The sequence below is a fragment of the Dendroctonus ponderosae genome, unplaced genomic scaffold (assembly GCF_020466585.1).
Source record: "Dendroctonus ponderosae isolate FM_Combo_2020 unplaced genomic scaffold, Dpon_F_20191213v2 Dpon_F_20191213_3, whole genome shotgun sequence".
In the NCBI taxonomy this organism is placed as follows: Eukaryota; Metazoa; Arthropoda; class Insecta; order Coleoptera; family Curculionidae; genus Dendroctonus; species Dendroctonus ponderosae.
The window spans coordinates 5,609,991-5,625,314 of record NW_026018508.1 but is presented as its reverse complement, the minus strand read 5'-3'; the positions used below and the strand labels follow the sequence as shown (position 1 = coordinate 5,625,314).

General features: G+C 34.5%; 1 protein-coding gene across 4 annotated transcripts in view; it reads right to left on the bottom strand.

The window, feature by feature from the left end:
* LOC109540291 (signal transducer and activator of transcription 5B) overlaps window positions 1–14,152 on the bottom strand; it is a gene marked incomplete at its 5' end in the record, with an annotated part of 34,157 nt that extends 20,005 nt beyond the window's left edge. For 2 of the 4 annotated variants that reach the window (XM_048664850.1, XM_048664849.1), the window contains 9 exon segments: window positions 9,023–9,155; window positions 9,310–9,471; window positions 9,579–9,703; window positions 10,234–10,490; window positions 10,608–10,736; window positions 10,789–10,961; window positions 11,473–11,642; window positions 13,102–13,490; window positions 14,061–14,152. In XM_048664850.1, coding sequence (XP_048520807.1) covers window positions 9,023–9,155; window positions 9,310–9,471; window positions 9,579–9,703; window positions 10,234–10,490; window positions 10,608–10,736; window positions 10,789–10,961; window positions 11,473–11,642; window positions 13,102–13,490; window positions 14,061–14,152 — 1,630 coding nt within the window. 4 annotated transcript variants of the gene reach the window in all.
* Between the last annotated feature and the right edge of the window lie 1,172 nt (window positions 14,153–15,324).

The window sequence follows — 15,324 nt, the reverse complement described above, 5'->3', positions numbered from 1 at the left end:
TTTAGGATTATTTGCTGCAGAGCCCACCAACTCCTTAGCAACGAATCAGAACAGGCAGAATTACCAGACTAGACTGTAAGAAAAGCACTGAAAATGCATAAACTCCATCCATGCAAAATGCAGATACTTCAAGAACTCTATGACGATGATTTGGATAGAAGAATAGAGTTGTGTGAATTTATGAGACGTCAATTCAACGCCATCCCTAATATAACGCCGAATATCTGTTTCAGCAACAAATGTTGGATTTTTCTAAATGGAAATGCTAACAAACAAAATTGACGATATTGAGGTGACGCAAACCCACAGATTTCGAGGACATACACAATATCCTCAAAAAGTTTGGGCTGGTATTCTTGGAAATGCTATTATTGCTCATTTATTTATTGAAGGAAACTTGACAGATCTAGACCTTAATATGCTTGAAGACTATTGAACCTCTTATCACGCATGAGCTAGCAAGTCAAATTGATGCAGAAGGTATATTCAGTTTTAAAGGATGATTCGTTAACTTTGCAGCAGGACGGTGCTCCACATTATTTCCTTCCTATCCGACCGTAGGCGAGATATTACCGGATAGATGGATTAGCAGAAGGGGACCAATTGAATAGCCTCCAAGATAACCGGAATTAACACCCTTCTCCTTTGGGAACATCTTAAATCCATTGTTTATAAAAGACAACTTGCTGATTTTGATGATCTTAAAAGGCGAATTGTAGCAGAATGCCGGTCAATTCCCGGTGCAGTTTTCCGAAATGTTAGGGAAGAGTTCGAAAAGAGATTTTATTATTGCTTACAGGAAAATGGACATTATGAACAACTTATAAGTTAGTGCGTAAGTAGATCTCATGTGTTTTATTGTTGAAATGTCTCTTACGCAAATAAAAAGTTATTTTTGTCGTAAGTAAAATAATCAATAAATAAGAAATCAATTGTTTAAACTAGATTTTCTTCTTGTTATTCAAATGATTTTAACGGTTGCACCTACTTTTCTAATCATTTGTACTGTAAGGAGACCCAATGCAATAATGTTGGTAAAAACCCTAACCGGAAAACCAAAATATCATGCAGGCAATATCAATTGTTTTTGCAACTTTGAATCCCGATTTGTCAACAAGTTGAAACAAGAAGGCTAATTGTATATTATATACCTAGGTAGAGACGAAAAGAGAGAAGAGAAGTAAGCTATTATATACCCAGAACTTTTGCTGAACGAGAGGATATAATGTGCGAGGTCTCATTAGTCTTCTCAACCGAAGTACATTAAGAACTTTTTTTACTACTAACACAACAGTTTTTCGGTCTGCAGAAAACAGATAAAAGTTATATGAAAAACTCTTGGAAAAGGCGAAAAATTAGTGAATGGTAAAGTTACAGTGATTTTAGAACTGAAAATGGCTGGAATCTCTCTTGAACTTATAGAGATGGGCAAACTGAAAAACGTAAACATCTTTCAATATTTATTAGGGACTTTTTTATTGACCTAGGGAGAGAAATATAACTTCTCACTAGGGAAATGGAGTAAATAATAGTGACTTTAAAGTGACCCCCTTTCAAATAAAATTGACGGGTCTTTCCGATTTTTCATATTTTTCACTGCAAAAAACATATTTGTTGGGGAGTTTTGACCGCGAGCTCTAAAGATACGAATTAGGAGTTATTTAAAAATAGAAATATGTAGACACTAATTAATCAAAAACTTTAACAGTTGGCATTACAAATCTAAAAATATAACATGTACAAAAGAGTAATATGTAGTGCACCAAGCAAGCAATCCCAATAATGTGATGTAACAAAATATAAAATAAAATAATGAGTCTGGTTATGTCTGTTTTGCAGCATGTAGGTACACCATTTCGGTGTAAATATAAAGTTTTACTGTTTGACAATCCCGGCAATGCAAATCATTATTGCAAAAAAGTTCCAATGCAGATGAAAAATAGCATAGGTATACCACAATATAAAATTCTATCTTGACGCCCGGACTACAGCTTGATAGCACTGCATTTTCAGACCATAGATGTACCGATTACATAGCGGGCCTTGCTTTTAGGCGTGTTTCAGAGTAGACAAAAGTTAAATCACTTAGCTTTCAGCTGTAGTTTCATTGTAAATTACTAGAATAATTATTAAATTAAATAGGATTTGTTCCAAAGTAAAATGAATATAAGAAACCGAGAAGCTGCGTATAAGTAACTTTATTACAATTACGGAAAAAGATAAGAATAACTCTACCGTTAGTAATTTAGATATTAAGGTCAAGTACCGTCTTGGGCCGCAAAATATTCACATTTTATGTAAATTTCAGTTACAAACCAATGCAAATAAAATCCCTATTGCTCGTGGCTATAGCTATTGAAATAATACATCATGTCGGGATTAATGTTGTGGATCGAAAAAAGTGGTAAAAACTAAAATAATAAAAGTAAACCACTTTAAAGTTGAAGGTAGCAGGTGTGGGACCTTCAACTTTATTTTCCATTAGGACGCAAAAAGCGAAACGAAATTGTAAACTACTTTATTTAAGCACGACATTGTTAAGAGAACATAAAAATTTTAAAAATAATAAAAGCTTATACCAACAATAAAGAACTAATCTAGGGTGTTAGAAACAAGTATTTTCGAATTTAACGTGCAAATTAGGTATGTGTATTATCCATGAAAATATTGTAAACAATTTCCATAATATTATTTGTATGAAGTGGGTCGGACCAATAAACTGAAGCAGAGAATGTGTCACAAAAAGTGCAGACTATGCCCGCTGCAAATAGAAATAATCAGGTACTACGTGTTGCAAACTCTTCTACAGTCAATAACCATCTACTAGATTTAATCGATTTTCTAGAGCTATCAATTTGGAAATGCTTAAAACATTGCGATTTCAATAATAATTACTTTAAATTTAGCGAAGTAACATTACAGGGATTAGGTGACTTTACCGATACTATAACTGCCTCCGTTTCTTAAGCCTTTTTTTCAAATTCAATTATATTTTGTTACTATCGACGCATATAATAATAAATAAATACTTCAAATACCTTCTGTTCATATGCCATTCTGAGTTAAGTCCAAAAACAACAAAAAAATACGCAGTTAAAAGTGGGATTGTCCAATAAAAAAAAACAAATAACAAAGAAAAGAAGCATTAATTTTGCGGAAACAGGAAGCACAAGGGACATTGAAAAAACAGTTTAAATCCATTCGAAATTGTCTCAAGCAAATACTACTCACTTTGTGATTGCGACCGTATGGATTTTATGAAAATTAATTTTACTATTATTTTTTAAACGTTTTGTTTATATCAGCCTATACAAGAAGGTTGGTTGTTATTACCAATACCAGTAGTCGATTACTTGCAGGTGCAAGATTATGGAGATTCAACATATTTTTTACGAGATTCTTTACATTTATTAAGATATAAATTTTGCGTATTGTTAACCAGGTTTGGAAATAATGATTTGGTTGAAGATGAAAGTTCAACTTTCTATGAAGTCGTATTTTAACGTAGCCAATGGCAATTTTGAAAACTAGTAGTCCAGCGAAAAATTATAAATAAAAACACTGAAAAACTTGCTTAAACTTATGAAAAGAGACAGCAGCAACCATGTATTCATTCAGGCAGATATTTGTAGGCGTTTTGAAACTGATCGAAACAAAGTAAGAAAACCATGAAAAACTATTTAAGCCTCTCGCAAACTTCCTTTGATATCTTCAAACATAAAGTATCATGAGCATGAAAATAATGTCGTGAAGTGAGGATGAGTAGTTATCCGTRAAATACAGGTTTTTCTACCAATACTTGAATAAATAATCAATTGAAAAACTAAAGGTTAAACATTAKTTTTCTTAACGGATGCTTAGGCAATAAGTAAAATGATATTTTCTAGATATTTTTAAGTTTCACCTAAATATACCTTTGTTGATTATGTATAAAGTAATACATATTCACGTAATGCTAATGCGCAAAAAGTAGTCTGATCAACTCTTCAACGTTACGTCACAAAATGTGGCGTCAGGCGGCAAATGAAGGACGCTTGTAATTAAACACAAGCGTCTACGTCACTTCTTGTCACTTCCATCGATTGCTGCCTAAGTACTGAACACCGGTACAAATTGAGCAGGAGTTAATTAACCGAAGACGAGAAGCTGCTCGATAAGAGTGGATAATAACCAGATTACACAGGCACTAACTTGTTTCGAGTTAATGACAAATGTATTTTTATTTAAAAACATAAATTCGAGGTTATAAGRACAATAATTGACATTTCAAAGTACGTTCCACAGTCAACGAATCCTGTTGAGTTTATCGTTTATCCTGGTCGATTTTATTKCCAACTTCTGTATTGATCTTTTGGTATTTCCCTAATGTTAATTAGGCAGATTACATTGAAAAACATTGATTTTTTTATATGGCCTCGTTAGATAATGACTTTTAAGCAAAAAATTTAAACAATTAAATATTTGCTTTCAACACTGACTTTGCTTGGATTTGGATGGTTTTTAGAAAGTCGATCCGAAGATAGTCAGCAGTCAGCCAAATGCCAACTTCTACAGTGAGGTCACTGTAGCAATCTGCAAGAGTATTCCATGGATCGAATATAAGTGCCTCAACTGCCGGCATTTATTTTAAAGTTGTCCACTTTTGTTGCACTATGTATTTTTGTATCTTTTCCACTCCACAAAGCTTTAATTTATAAATCGATCAATTTTATTTCTAGAGATCCATTATCAATTCCAAATGGCTCAATGTGGATTTTCCTACTATTTCTGTTGAGAGGCTTTACTATGAATGTCAAAGTGGTTTTCTTGGTTTTGAATTGTTCAAATATGTCCGCAAATTCATCTTTAATTTTTGTTTATAACTGCTTTGAAGTAATTCTTTCCTTCTGATCTACTGATTAAATTTAAAAATGAGGTAATTTACCGCGCTGAATACCTTCTGCAAAAATAATTAGTTTTTCTTCGAAACAAACCAATTCTTCTAACAAAACATAGGCTGGGTTTCCTTTTCCTTGCAGTTTTAGATTCAGCTAATTTATTTTCGCTCTGATATCCATCATAAAGTGAATTTTTTGCAACCATTTGTCGTTCTCTAATTCCGCGTGATTAATGCCTATTTCATTTAGGAATGTATTTKCATTCAAGCGCAAAGCAAAAMGTTTCAATTGACWCCATACAGTTGGAAAGTYCGTCGCATTTTATTGTCAAGGAAATCGGAATACTGAGTCTCCATGTCGTTTAAGAATTCTTTAACTGACGATGGTAGAGTGCATTTGACAAGATGCTGTTAATCTAGATTACCAAAACTCATGACCTCAACGATTTCGGCTGGAATTGTTTGGGCACAACGCGCTTCTTGATATATTATGCAGTGAAACATATGAGTTTCAAGATTTATTGTGCTCTCAACAATCGTCGTTGCTCCGTTTTTATTTAAAGGCATTTTTGCACAGCATTCGCTATATCTAACCCTCTAGTTTGTCCCGAGCGCGGCAGCAATTCTAGAAGTACCTCTTTTGAACCTTGGGAAGACACATACTTACCAGACAAAAGGGGCAACTTGTGTCGTCTCTTTTATGTCGCAAAAGTCATCTATAGCAAGTGATAAAGCAGAAGAAAGTTGCATATCTTCCACCTGCAAATATGTTACATTTGAACACATTTTAGCTATTCTATTTTGTACTGTTTTTGCGAAGTGGCAAATCCGTGATTTTTTTAAAGACTTCTTTCTGGTTTGTTTTTGAAATCACGAAACAGTTCTTCAGATGCATGTACGAAGCAATCTTTGACATACCCACCATTTGCGAATGGCTTGCATTTTTTGCAATTTCTAATGATACTGCGAAGCTTGCCAGATTAACATTACTTGTAGATTGTGTCCGGTTATTTAATATGGAACTTGTTAGCTTTTTTGTTTTTGGAGCTCGTCGACAACTTTTTTTGTTCTTTACCGATATCATACCGGTAAAGAGCGAAACACTGTTTGTGTCAAACTCTCACGCACTGATTGACTGAATCCATAGTTTCGCGTTTGCGGTGATCGGCGATTAGCGATCACCGCACTAGTAAACGTAAATTATATATAATTTGCGGCGGGTATGGCAACAACGCTCGACCGACGATTGATGACGTGCGACCAAAGTTATAACGTACAGACTAGTGGTGGTATAAAAGTAACTAATCGGTATTCTAGTACTGGTTACTCATCAGTATCCATAGTAACGAATACCGAACCAAGCTACCAAACGAGTATTCAAGTAATCAGTAATCGTTCTCGGAAAATCAAGTCACCCATCCTAACCTCCGACTCCGAAGCCCAATACTCTACTACTCGTACTCGTTCAGACTAACTGGTAATCAATACAAGTAATCAGTACCAGTACCGAATCCCTATGCCGAGTACTCATTCAGACTGACTAGTAACTACTAAACTAACTGGTACTAAACTGACTAGTAACTACTAATACCGCGTTTGATTTTCAACGCCGGTCGTTTCTAATCACTAAAAACAGCGTTGCACGTTGCCGCATGGTAAACTTCAAATATATTTTTACATTCACATTTATAATATAAAATGTAACATAATAATTGAAAATTATTTAAAAACGGCATATTTGTAAAAAGACGTTTATTAAAATTGATAATTGTCGCACTGTATTACTACTGTATCAACATTTATTTATGGATGTGTGGCATGTTGCTTCGCAGAGTTAAATGACTTGCTTTCAAAAAGACAATTTATTTAGAAACTGCAAGTATTAATAACCGTGGGGGTTCAAAATGTCTGCGCACAATATCTACAATAACAATAGACAGAACAATAGGGAATTAATTCACAACTAACTTAAAAATTGATAAAAATGGTATGATTATTTAGTCTTAGAAGTAAATATACCTAAGTATCTATAGGGGAATCATAAATTGAAGGGTTGGATATGGTTTGTATGACTAAAGTGTCCGTGTAACAAATATGAAGGGCACTAATAAAATACCAAGATCGATCCTCGACTTTCGTAAGACTAGCCACTAGAATGAGTACTTGAATAACTGATCCGAAGTGACGAGTATTGAATCCAGAAATAACTAGTCGGTACGAGTATTCAAAAGTAATCAAATCTTACACCACTAGTACAGACTATGGCGTTTCGCGCTGACCCAAGAAGCAGAATTAGCTACGACGTCCCCAATAATTTGTAACGGTTAAAAATGGAATTTAGCCAATGGTTCACCTGTCTGCTTATAACCATAAGTTATAATTGTAATAAGCTATTTTTGTCAACCGATTTTCATTTGTAACTTGGATTTAGTAAGCAAGTTTGTCAGATTAGGTTAGTAATATTTTGGGATTATTTGAATTTTGATGTTTGGATATTTGTATCTCTCTCTCAAACATCAGCAGTCTTTATCATGGGTTTGTCTGGCAACGTGGTGGTTGCCCCACCTTCACGGACCACCGTTATTGATGGGAAGGGACGAAGAGTGGACCCAGCAGGGTCACCGAGCGAAGGGCAATCAAGTACCAGAGATTGCCGAACATAGTTGATCACCGTCCAATTGATCTCCGAATCCGCCATATTCTGCTGTGTGGAAGATCTGCCCGCTACTTGAACATCCGTTTGGGGACATCAGCCCCCTCCTGGTTCCCGACTGGGAATATTGACTTACTGAAATTGTGGACTGGCCACTTCAGAGACTTGCTGGTGTTTGGGGCGAGTATTGCTATTGGCTGTGTATTATCGATTTGTATTTTTTTCTTGGAAATTTTCAATTGATTAATCAGTTAACGTAGGTTACAGATCAAACGGTTAGCAGACGGTAGTTTGTGGTCGTCAAACCACGTTTTCTTGTTCTTTATTAAGCTCACCATTTTCCTTTTTTTTTGTTTCATCATTAACTAAGTCAGTTTATGTACTATCACGGTAAAAGAATTGAGTAGGTATTTCGGCAGCACTCCATCGCTGAGTGTTCTAGTTTTGCTGCGAAAGCTAGTGGCGCTCAAACGAACTCACCCTTCGGGCTTTGCACACGACCGCCCGAAATACCCGCTCAAGGGAAACCCTTTTTTTTCTCTCACTCTCTCTCTATTAAATTGTCACTTAAATCGTTGCCTTAATTAAATAGTTTTCATTAAGGGTTGATTTTTATTCTTTTGTTCTGTCCGAAATTTGTCGTGTGGCAAATTAACACTCATTATCGGACAAAGCGCGTTATACGTGATGTAACGTTGAAGAAGAGTTGATCAAACTGTATGGAACCTGCAGATACTAGTCAAATAAATTTCAAATCATAAAATTGCTAATTTTATGTTTTAATTTCTGGCAAAAATGTCCGATTTTAGTAAGAACTACCATTTCCATTTTTTCCGTGAATGTGAGTTTCTGTTGAGTCACCCTTCAATCAATAAATCAGATTTTTTTACTTAACCCGAAGTCTGTTGCGAAATACTATTTTATTTTCTATTATCTGAAGCTTTCAAGATTTTGCACTCTACTGAAACGGAGGCAGTTTCCTATTTTAGTAAAAAAAAAACTGACCATATACTCAAATATAAAATCATCATTAATTTTTGATTGAAGCAGATTTCAATATGGTCAAGTAAAAATTCAGATGGTAATTATAGGGTACCACAGTTAAGTAAATTACAAAAGTTCCCGATAATATTAACCCGCTTGTCGGCAGTTATTTAACTGGCAAAAAAACGTATCAATAGAATCATTTAAAATTTTGTTATTATTATACACATCAAAAGCAGTGGCTATAAAACGAAAGTTTAATTTAAAAATGAGCATTCTAGGGATGTATCTATAAAAAAATTATTGATCGCTTAAGAACTCACTGGTAGGTAGGTAGGTACTATAAAATAACTAATACTGACGGAAAAGTATGTAAGTAAAAGGAAAAGTAAGTAAATGGTTAAACAGAATATGGGCCAGAAAAAATTCCAATTTAATCTATGAAAATTTCAAACCAGTTATGAAAACTTTAACTCTACTATTATCGGTTTGACATAAAACTCTGTTACCTGCTCGCCACTGAGGGCGTATCTCGGTTCAAATCTGGCGTTGCAAATGAACTGTTGTGTTGAGGGGTGTTGAATCCATCCTTTGGAACTGTTGTCACCAACATCGGCCTAACATATCCATTTCGACCTGAAGCTGAAAAAAACATATATTATTTTCAGACTTAATTTAATTAAGTTCAATAATCTAATTTAATCCTTTTTTTAAACTAGTTTCAAAATTGCCAATGTCGTAACTTATAAGAGAATTTATATATTTTTAATGTCTACCAAAAGACTTGTTTACTTACGTGTACTTTCGAGTGATGTGCAGTACTTCTCGAAATAAAACTCCTTGGCAGAGTCAGGATACAACGTAATTAATTCATGAATGTCATAAATTCTGTCTGCTAATGAACGCATTACAAAATCTTTTGCGGTGAACGGTTGCAAATTTAACACTTCGCGAGTTTCTGAAAAAATATTCGAATAAAAACAAATAAAATGTTATTTATGATGGTCAGTGTGAATGAGTGCTGATAATGATATTAACTGATGAATGACAACATCGTCTAGATACCTGATATCCACGCAATAGTAATTCCCCCCAGTTCACTGTCCGAAAAACGAAGTAGAAATGTGCCAACTGGACATGATTGAAGCAATTCTTCTGCCCTGCCTTTCTTGATAAAACCCATTATTGCTCTGAAAAACAAAAACAACTATACAGTTCCAGAGTCTGGATATAGTACATATATAGAAGTTGAAGAACAAACTATTTCACTAGACATCGAAGGTCCCTCCCTATAAAAGGAAGAATTAATTCTCCCATGTTTAACCGCGTCTAACATATCTACGTATGTATTTTATTCGGTTACATTTATATTTTTTAAAATTTTCTCTCATTCACTTATGTTTAAAATGTGAAAAAGTTCCATATTTTTGGAAAAACATTGTCTGCTCAAATAGTTCACATGTAAAAGCCTTTTTTAGCAATTTTACCACCCATTTCGAAGCTCTTGCTTGAAGAAATAGGCCACTCAATGCAACATTATATGCCCTTTCACACTCTGCAGCGCTGCTGCGAAGCGCGGTTTGAAGGTACGTTGATTTATATGATATCAGATAACTGCTAAATTAATTAATAATTCGGTTGTTATATTGTTTTTGTACTAAATAAAAAGACCTCTAAAACGCCCCCAGAAGCAAAGTAATCTAATAAAAACGACAATTACCCGTCTTCCCAAGGACCTCGAAGATGCTCTTTAGTTAGCTTCATTATAGCGTAGAACCATTCCCAAAATGTGAAAGTCCTTTCGGGTAAAGGTTCTTTGCAGAACTGTCCCCAGCTCACAGCTTGAGTCGTTGACTGCATAAAGTTGCCTCTGAATAGCTTATCAGCTAGGAAATGTAAATTGTCTTCAGACAATGCACGACCGGTAGCCGCTTTAAACTTTTGCGATAAAGTCTCTCTTACTTTGGACCATGGCACCTAAAGAAAAACAGATGTGTGAACAAAAATTCAAACAAACTTGGTTAATGTTAATAAATGTCTACTAATGTACTAAACTACTACTACACAAAAAATTTTTAAACAAAATACACGTACCTTATCTGGTACTTGGAAGGGAGTCCTGTTACTCTCGCTAAAAGCGTTGTCCCAAGTAACCGTAGCCCAAGCATGGGGCTCCTGATTGCCATGCACAATTACAACTACTGGTAAACTTAACGTCCATACCTAGAAACAAAAAAAATTAATGACATTCAAAGAACTAAATAAATATACAGACCTGGTACACCATTTGCCCCCCACCAATAGCAAACTGAGATTTGAAAAGAAGAGAAAATTTCTCATCCATAACGCTTTCAGTGCCTTTTTTCTCAGCTCTTTTAATTCTCTTCAGCTGCATATTTCGAAAACTTACAGTAAGTTGTTTATTAGCTCCCTGTATTTCCATGTTTGCTGTAAAATTTGAAATTTACTTCATGAAAACATATGAATGATTCTAAATCGGCAAATGCAATTTGTCATATCAATATGCAAAAAGAGCACCTAACYATGCGATACCTAAGCATAGACTAAAATTGTTTGAATATGAGGTTTACTACCTCCRACCAAATAAAATTTRAGACTTTTTTTAAAACTTAAAWTCATTCAAAAGCGCTCCTTTTAAATTGCTGGTCGCAATCGAGCACTACGTTTTAGRAGTGTATTGCAAAGACTGTGAGGACATAGCAAATGTTATAAATTCTCATAACATTCATTTGTATGATCAGTAGCTATTTTGCCATTTTGTCCACTACACAGCGCTGTTAATTGACAGCACCCCATTTTGTACGTTTGCACTTCCAAATACATTAATAGCAAACTTTTTTTGACTTAACAAATCACATTACTCATATTTCATTATTTATTTGTCCTTTATATAGTGCAGAAAAAGTAGTCGTATTATTTATGAAGAAACAGAACATACCATTATTGTTAAGAATTTCTCCTGCGGTATCACCGGTTTTCGGTAAAGATTTCTCATTTTTCAATAACAAATTTGCCTGAGTTTCTGAGATGATACATACTTTCACAACCGGRGTAGACATGTAAACATTCAACTTGTTACCAACAAGCAATCGAACTCCCGCWGTAAATCTGTAACAAATACAAAAATTGGTAATGTAATGTATATATATATGTATGGTAATTCATAGGTAATATTTTTATTAACGACTTTTCTGAGTRTTGYTTTCAGGGAAYCTACGGSTTTTGGCCACTTTTCACTCAATCAAATTCACTWCGTTTTCTTAAGATAACAAAGGATACTGTCCCCTTTGTCTGCCAGAMCGGTAAAAAAGGTCGGAAAATTTGGCSCATTTGCCAAATCTACAWTTTGTTCTAGGYCTGGGTGAYACAGTGGATTTTCGGGTGTTCACACAGCGACACCKACACGCCTTGMCGTATTGATACAGACACAGCGCRCCACASTTTTCATATGTTGGGAAATAAAAACAGAAGACAATGCRTTCGTGATGTCATGTGGTTCGTAAGTTCACTAGCGCTGCTCTTAAGCGGTGCAGCGCGTTCAATGTTTTCTTCTTTTGTTTTACTGAAGAGAGACTATGACAGACGCCGGTTGCGTTGTTTTAATGAAAGGAATGAATGAAGTGGTAACATTTTTTCTTTTTGTAAAGCSTWTTTGTCTCACAAGTATCTGTGATTGCTTTCGAAGCTGCTGGGTCAGCCATAAATTATGACCGAATGWCTGTTGTTCCTTTATATATCCAAGGGCTGACAAAACCATTTAAATTAGTTTTTTGGCATTCTTCGATTTTTCATSCAATCCGCTAGTAATCAAAAGGCAGGCATTTGCSTTTATGCATTGTTAAAAWATCGAAATCCCAGATGTTGTACTTACTGGTACCTGCGACCAGCATCTTATGCGAGCCATATCAAACCGAGATAAATAAGAATTCATCAGTAATCAATAAACAAGTATTTTGAGCACTTTTGTTCGTGCGGCTTTATAACGTAAAATAATTCATGTCGAGACGGTCAGAAACCATATGGTAACTGCGTGTGGCCTTCACGAACTGCAATCCGAAGTCTACCATCTTGAATGAGATTAAGTGTTGTTTAAAGTGCCGCGTCGTAAGAGGCCAGGTGTCGCGGCAAATGGACACACAGAGCGGCATCAACACACAAGTGCCTTAAGACACAGTATTACCCAGGCATATTTTGTTCCTACTTGAATTTTTCTTACACATTTTGTAAGTTTATTATTTTTGTTGTTTGTAGTATTTGGTATATTTTATACTAAGTTCCTCACTTTTTTGTTCATTTTAGTTAGGATTATTTAAATTGAGCTACTATCTCCATACAAAATGGGAATTTACCTTCAGAAATTTGCTACTTTGGTGAACATTTGGCAACATGCTATAAAATATATATTGTTGTCGGTGCAGTTTGACTGTGAACTATGATGGCGTCATTTGCCATCTTGTGGAAATGTAGTCACTTTCAATTAATTAAAACATAATCACACAAATATTTAAAAAATCACTGATAACTCGACACTACCTAAATTAATATACAAGAAATTGTATGGCATTACCTTGTATGTGTTTTCATTACTTGTGGAGGTTGTTTGTCAATTATAAAAGTTGATGTGACGAGTGATGACAATAACTCAGTTATTTCTGCATCAAGGCCTGGAACGGGATCGGCAAACGATGGACTGTCCAGAGCAAGTTTTGATCTGATACGTTCAAATTCTTTAATATTCATCCTGTTCGCCCAGAGTGTGTCGGCAAGACTCTCACACCAGTCCTGGATCTCATCTACGTTATTTTTAAAGACAAATCCATTGCCCGCTAATTGCTGTTCACGTTTCCATTTAGTCAGTTCTTCATCGATTACAAGGGATTGTAGTTGACGAGTAATCCTTATTACAATAGAAAATTCTTCGATGATTTTCACTCGAATTTCGATAACATTAGCAACCTAAAATAAATTCACAGTAATTATTAACTCACAATTACAGATCTTCTATTGTAAAATATGCACATAGCAACAATTATTTTATGCAATTATCAATTCCAATTATTTATGTTTCTTGTTATTCAATTGCCCCTTGCGCAGCATTTATTTTCGATTATTTCTCGATTTAAATGATTTGGTCCATGAATTAAAAGAAGTATCATTTGTTTTTAAATCTGAGAGGGAAGGTTATTATGTTGCTGAAACAGTAACTAATGATATTTTCAAAACAAAAATCACAATGTAAAATCTATTGTATCAGTTTTTAAACAGGCGTAAGTGAAATATTAATTGAAGAATAAATACATTATGCAAGACATATTTCATAATACTAGATCGATTATAATGCAATAGGAAATATGTCAAAACCTCAACGCAAAAACATCAAAATTGTCTGGGGATTCTTGGTTAGTTCGTTGACGTAATATTTATATGAAAAAAATGGAAAATTTTTGATTATTTGTAAACAACACGTGGATTCGCTGCAATCGTTTGGTGCCTATTTAAAACAAAAAAACATATATGTTTTACTACCTGGCCATTCAGCTCACTTTCCAGGTATTCTTTTGTGCTTATAAACTGTGCAACTGTGTCTACAGCTTGTTTGTTGATCTGTTGTAGATGGGCTGCAAATAAAATGAATTAATTATTAACACATCACTAATAAATAATTGAGTATTATTTGATGCTTTACAATTTTTTAAATGTACAATCAACTGAAAATAGTGCTCTTTTTTTTTCGTAATCATATCGTATCATAAATTTAATGATAATCACGTATGCTGCCGAATATTATTTCATGCAATAAAAAATGGGGGTGGGTCCAGTCTTCGATCTCCATCTAACTACACTGTACAAGTAAAGTTTATTGTAAAGCTTACGCTCTGATCATTACTGTTTGAGAATAAATACACACACGATCTACATCAAACCTTTGATAGACATTAGAGTATAAGAATGCCTTATGACGCTTTACAACCGTTAAGTGCAAAAATGTATTGATTTTTAATTCAAAATTGAATCACTAGACTGAAAATTTGATACTATGGCAAAGTAGTGAATTTCCATGAGTGAAAACTGCATTTTTGCAAAAATCAAAAAAATAGTAATTGGAAGATATTTGTAAAAGATCCTTAAGCCTCAAACATGCAGCACCGTCATAAAATTATATGGAAATAGATATCCATTGAATTGAAAGTGTAATGAAAAACATTAGCAAAACCGGAAACGGTGGTGTAATCATTGAGAAATTAGTTAAAGTTGTGGGCAAGTGAAATGTAGAAATTTGCAGACTTGGCTTGAGAGGGCACATGAAAGTAGACCTGAGATAATAGATGGACAGTCAATGTGGGATCGGTATGGCTTACTAACAAATACTACATAGAGTAGCACCTGCGATCCAGCAGTAACGGAAATTTAAATCGAAGCAACAATCCGCTAGGTTCAAAGCCTCTAATGCCCACTTGCACCAAACTTCTTCTAAGCACGTCCTTACCTAAGTATACCTTGAAATTTAAGTCCGACTTAAGTTTCAATGAGTTGCACCATCAGTTTTTCACGTGTTCTTAGCTAAGCTTCAGACAATAACCGGCAACTCTGTATTTTTCGTTCTGTTCTGCATGTATGTGTTGTTTCTAACCGAAATTCGAGACCTTTTTAAAATTTTGTTTCATTCATGTCTGCAAAACAGAAAGGGTCTCCTAATTTTGCCCCTTCTGAAAGAGATACTCTTTTAGAGCTCGTTGCGTTTCATAAAAATGACCGAAAATAAAAAATATAACAATAAAAATAATAACAA